At 46.8% G+C, this 5,914-nt stretch overlaps 1 protein-coding gene across 1 annotated transcript; it reads left to right on the top strand.

The window, feature by feature from the left end:
- The first annotated feature begins 4,477 nt into the window (after positions 1-4,477).
- LOC133794765 (uncharacterized) lies at positions 4,478-5,618 on the top strand. The gene is made up of 2 exons (XM_062232150.1): positions 4,478-4,917; positions 4,993-5,618. The coding sequence occupies exons 1-2, from the start codon at positions 4,651-4,653 to the stop codon at positions 5,473-5,475; spliced, it is 750 nt and encodes a 249-aa protein (XP_062088134.1). The 5' UTR covers positions 4,478-4,650; the 3' UTR covers positions 5,476-5,618.
- The last annotated feature ends 296 nt before the right edge of the window (positions 5,619-5,914 follow it).

A 5,914-nucleotide genomic window follows, 5' to 3' on the forward strand; every position in this document is an offset into this window, starting at 1 on the left:
CATATATACATGCATAATGTCATTTAATGGCATAATTAAAAAAGTATGGCCCTCCCGGCCTACTAATCCCGCCATTAAACCATATCGGAGAATTTGGGGCATTACAGGTTTTTAGGGTATAAAACCAGGTAGCTTAGGGGTCACGCTTCCTAGGCGATATTTCTCTAAAAACCTGTCCCCCGAGGCAAGCAATAGCCTGACCCTCCTGACATACAAATCCTTGAACATCAGGGGGTGTAACGCCCTGGATAACCAAGACCGTTACATCGTGTGTTTAGAGTAGTGCAAGACTTGCTAATCAAGTCATTTAATTCAAAATGTGTTCCTAATGACACGAGCAGTTTAGGTTTCAAAGAGGTTTGGTTATAAACGATTAGACTTCATTAAAATCAAATGTTTAATACATGGGATCCCAAATCAGGGTTTAAATAACGTAAATACAAAATTCTTAATTACAAGTAAATAACCAAGCCACTCTAATGGCAAAATATACGTTTTAGGTTCTCGCTCCCGTACAAATCTTTGACCGTGGTGGCCGAGCGGCTGACAATGTACACCTCGCCCCCAGAGCTCTGCAACCCATGGCCAACTTGTCTTACCTGCACCAGGTAGCACCCGTGAGCCGAAGCCCAGCAAGAAAACATAATATCATAACATAACAGTATTAACAGCTAACAATTCACAGAGCATAGCCCAATAACCACATAATACTAATCGGTTCCATCAAACCATAAAACTCATTCAAAGCAACACATTGATCAATAACCATCAATCCAACTCCAGATACCCATTAAGTCACAGACAATAATCCACAATAACACATATCAAGCAATAATTAGGGTTAATGCCCACAGGCCGCACCCTCTGTTTAACTCACTGCCTTTGGCTTGCTTAGGCCAACTCCAGTGACATGCCCACTGACTCCGGCCAGCTTAACCGAGCTCAGTGAATAATAAGCTGTCCTCGGATACCAGTGTCCGAGCCGCGCCATATGCGCAAGTGTGGATTTCGGCACCCTTAGGTCGTTACCACATGTCCCCGTGGCATAATACCACCTTATGACATTCATACGATTATAGGGAACTCTTTGTCCCAACTTATTCACATGGTTTATTATGATCACATAATAATACATTCAAATATAGGGAACACTTAGTCCCATCCTATCCACATACACAGGTGCAGTTTTCTTACCTTGATTCCAAGTGCTTTAATTAGAGAGGACGACCCCCGAGCACGATCCATTCCCGAACCCTAGCTTATCACCTAGTCACAACCAAGATAATGAATTCCATTAATACTCGGATATAGGTTTCTGGTTATAAAACTAACTCCTGGGAATCTGAATTCCACCAAGCACGGTGGTGAAACCAATCCCGAGCACACTAGACTACCTTCCCGTGCTTAAAACCCTCAAAAACTCATGTGTGCAACCAAGGGCTGCGGCCCTTGAAGCTTAGCCGCGGCCCTTCTCCAAAACAGAGCCAACACCACACCTGAAGGGGGACACGCGCTGCAGCCCTTGCCTTGGGCGCCGCAATGCTTGCCTTTGGCCGAGCCTCCTTGGCTCCTTTGCAAGCTAGGGCCGCAGTGCTCTAGAACAAAGTCGCGGCCCTTCCCTTCGAACTCAGAATTTACACCATTTCTAAGCTTGAAACCTCACCCAAAATCATCCCAAAGCTCCCTATTTCATTATCAATCATTCCCAACACTTTCAGAACAACTTTAGCAACATAATTCAACAGAAAACTAAGCCTAAAACTCATAGAAATCCCATCTTCAATTTCTGAAACCCAAGAACACAAACACCCAAAACCAACCAGTCAAAACCTAAATTTAAACTTTTAAATCATGAATTAGAGTTTACCTCTTCCATTGAGCACCTTCTCTAAGCCAAACCCCAGCTAGTTCCCAAGCTTTCAGCTCAAATTCAACCTTAAATATCAAAGTTACAATTATCTCAACACCCAGCTAGAACTTAGAATTTTCTAACCAAAAGAAAGGAATTTACTACTTACCCTAGTGCTGATTCAGTTCCTTGGATAACCCTTGAGTTAAGCCTCAAAATCCCCTCTTCAATTCCCAGAAATCCTTAGCTCAATCCCCTCAAAATCCCACTTGATTTTCTCTGTTTATTTCCCTTGTGTGTTCCCTTGAGAGAGAGAAGAGAGCTGAGAAAGAAAAGGTCGGTTTATTTGTGGTTCTACTATTTTCTATTTTTAGTAAGTCTAACCTTATCATTTAGGTCAAGCCCAAGGCTCGGGGTGCCGGAACCGTCCCCGAAGCCAAAATGGTAAAATCCCCCAATATTCCCACCTAGACATCCTAACCTCAAATATAGCTCCATATATTTATTTTCATAACCCGATAGTCTAAATAACTACCTGATACCTATAATATCCCTGACTTATCCAAAGCCAACTATTAAGCCCCGTTGTGACTTTTCCCGCTACCTGCTCCCTAGGATCGCCTCGTGCCGATAGTTACAAATGAACACACCTGTACACGCATATATATTTATCAATCTACCCACATAATAATGTGGTCTCAAAAATTTATCACACACATTCACATTTCTACCCTAATGGCCAAGATTACCATTATGCCCTCCCGGCACACTAATCAAGGCCCCTAAGCCTTATTAGTAATTTTGGGTCGTTACAAGGGGTCTGTTGGAAACCTAGGTGCGTGCCCACGACAGCGCGTGGCATCACACCGCGGGCTAAAATTACCTCAGCTTGTGCATAAAAACCTTTGTTCTTTTTACGGTTTGCCCTTTCATAACTTTTAGGTTGCCTACTAAGTATTTCATCGTTCTTTTTTCGCTAGGCGATCAGATGGCGCCCAAAAGGAGTGTGTCCAAGAAAAGTGCGGCCGACTCGTCGTCCCAACAATCCAGCAGGGGAAAGGAGGTCGCGATAGAGTCCCCCATCCCCCAATTCGGTCCCACGGTGGAGAGGGAGATTGAGGTGGGACCTGATGCTTACTTTGAGGCGGAGAGGATAGTCTCGAAGATCACGACCCAAGGGAGGGTCAACAAAATTATGTTGTCCCATAACATCGAGATTGGAACTGGGGTTTTCATCACCCGACCTCCCTTTGAGGGGGAGAGGAGCTGTGAACCCCTCAAAGAAGACTTCGCGGCCTGGAGTGACGAGCACTTGAGGGCCGGGGCCTTCCTCCCCCTCGACCAGTTTTTTGCCGACTTCCTCAACTATGTGAAGTTGGCACCATTCAACTTCCTCTGAATTCGTATCGTCTGCTGTCCAGGCTGAGGTATCTTTTCCTGAAGCAGATGTGGGAGGTCCCCACCCCTGCGGATATCCTCTATTTCTTTTGCCTTAAGGCTAGCCCAGATCAACGGGGATGAGGTGACGGGTTCTACTACCTGACCCGCTTCCCAAACTCACCTGTAGTCATCGAACTGCCCAGCCATCCCAACGACTTCAAAGACTAGTTCTTTATGTCGAATGGGTTTTGCAACTGCGACTACCATTATTTCAACCGTCCTCGTAAGTTTCCTTTCTATTCTCAGCTCGGGAAATCATTATATTTATTTTTGTCTTTTTGCGTGTATACTGATTGGAGCATCACCGTGCAGCCATTTTTGTGAGGACGGCCAAATCAGTGACCCTTGGGGGTCAATATGAAACTTTGGCGGGCTTCCGCCTAGTGAGAAGGACTACCGCCAACTCGTGTCTGATGAGACGATGTTGATGTGTAAATTAATCTCTGCGGACCAGACTCTGGCCTTGAGGAGGACGCGGGCTAACTACCCGGTAGCTTGTGAGCTGGCGCCTATCCGCGCGGGAGACGCCGCAGTCAAAGACGGGACGAGTAGGACGAAGAAAATGAAGTGCCGCTCGTGCAGAAAAGGCGAGCTCCTGAGGCTGCTCGGGGCCCTGATGTGGAACGGGCTCAATCGGAGGCATCAGCCGGGCCCTCCAGCCAAGGTAACCCATGCCCTTTTAGGGACCTAGACAGGGCTGCCGCAGACCTTAGGCTTGTTAGGTTTAACCCAAACCAGCTCGTACACCGTCACCAAAACGACCCAGACCGTAACATAACCTTGCTCCAGTGCGTAGATCAACTAGTATTACGCCATGACATGGGCCGTCCTAAGGGTACCATAGTAGTAGACAACACCTTGTCCTTTAGGTTGGCTATATTTGAGGAGTACGGGACAAACCTTAGGTCGTGGCCCTCCCTTCTTGAGGGTGTAGTCGCTCCAGGACTTAGACAATACATAGAAGAGTCCAGTCCTTAGGTAGATCCGGACCCAGAACCCCTTCTGATTCATGAAGTAATAGACTTAGACTCCCCTATATAATCTCCGAGGACGTAGGTCATGGCAATAGACTCCTCTAGCTCGGAGGGTAGGACTTTTTCAATACACATTTAGATTTCCCTTGTAATAAAATAACTTTACATGTATAATAACGTCCTTTTCCTTTTGTTTCAGGCGAGGAGATGGCACCGCCCGGAGATAATGACCTACACTCCATCTTTCAGGGAGGGAACCCTTCCTCCAAGCCATCCGAGCCACTAGTAAAGAGACCCCGGCTGCCCAAGAAAACTCCTCCTGCCTCTGGGACAACCTCCAAATCCCCTTCCAAGGGGAGAAGTCAGACCCCCGCAGCCACGGAGAATATGCCTCCACCTTCCCAACGACACCTAGCCCCTGCTCGGGAACAGGTGGCACTAGCTAGAACTCTGCCAGTCCCCACTCCCGCCGTGCGTGTCCCGGTTAATGCCCAAGATCTGGAGGAAATCCCAGACACCTTCTGGGGAATGGTCTATGAGACTGCGAGCTATACGGTGGAGCATTTTTACAAGGCCAATCCGAAGGACTTGAGGGAGATCGAGGCGAGGAGCCCCGAGAATGTCATAGAGTCCGCGGTGGGGATGAACCTCACGGTAAGCCTACTTAGTTAAATTTATTCTTTTGCTTTCTTCCCAGCACGTGCCTAACTTTCTATACTTTTTTTGCAGGTGACTTTGGCCCTATACTGCAGCGTAGCTCGGTCTAGGGCCAGGAATGATGAGCTCAGGGGCGAGCTCCAGACTGCTCAGGCCGCTGCCCAGGTCGCCCTCGCAACTGCTCAACAACAAGAGCAAAGTGCCAAGGCTGCCTTGACGGCTGCCCAAGAAGGAGAGCAGGCTGCGCAGGCCTCCTTGGCCACTGTGAAGGCTGAGCTCGTGGAGGCCAGGGCAAAGCAGCTGGAGGCCGAGGCCGCCACCAAGGCAGAGAAGGTGTCCTCCAGCTCCTCCATGGAGGCCATGCTCTACCACTGCTGGGCCTTCAACCAGGACGGAAACTTCTCTTTCCTGGCCCCCGAGGTGTGGGAGCCTTATCTCGAGAAGTTCAAGGCTCGTCTTCAACATGAGCCGCCTTCTGAGACTGGGGAGACCTCTGCTGTCGGCGAGCAAGAAACCGAGGAGGTGACTTCTTCGGGGCATCCTGGGGAGTCCTAGTTTATTATTTTTTGTTTAAAGAACCTCTTTCTCTTTTCTTTTGTAACCTACCATTTTTGGCTTGACACGAGGTTATTTTCCTCGAGACAATTCGTCTGTACTTTTAAATATATATTTTTCAATTAGTCCTTGATTTTGATTATATATATTATATGCCTATAACTCGTTCATCCAAAATTAAGGGAAGAGACTTTTAGGTCGAGATAGACACTTAGACTTTGGTCGTGACCAAAATTGATGCTGATTTACATATTACATGTTAAACATCAGGCCTTGGACCTGGTTGTATCCAGGGTTTTAAATTAAAACTTAGTTCGTGTTAACATTATTGATATTTTGTGTGTTTTTAGGAAACACACTGTTCAATCAATTTTTACTAACTTCTAAGTTTTTTACCTGGTCGTATCCAGGATTTTAATTTAAAACTTAGTTCGTGTTA

This window comes from Humulus lupulus, chromosome 8, assembly GCF_963169125.1.
Source record: "Humulus lupulus chromosome 8, drHumLupu1.1, whole genome shotgun sequence".
In the NCBI taxonomy this organism is placed as follows: domain Eukaryota; kingdom Viridiplantae; phylum Streptophyta; class Magnoliopsida; order Rosales; family Cannabaceae; genus Humulus; species Humulus lupulus.

Coding starts and splice junctions, on each gene's coding strand:
- LOC133794765 (XM_062232150.1), top strand. CDS start 4,651: ATGCCTCCACCTTCCCAACGACACCTAGCCCCTGCTCGGGAACAGGTG. Junction 4,918..4,992: donor CGGTGGGGATGAACCTCACG/GTAAGCCTACTT, acceptor CTTTTTTTGCAG/GTGACTTTGGCCCTATACTG.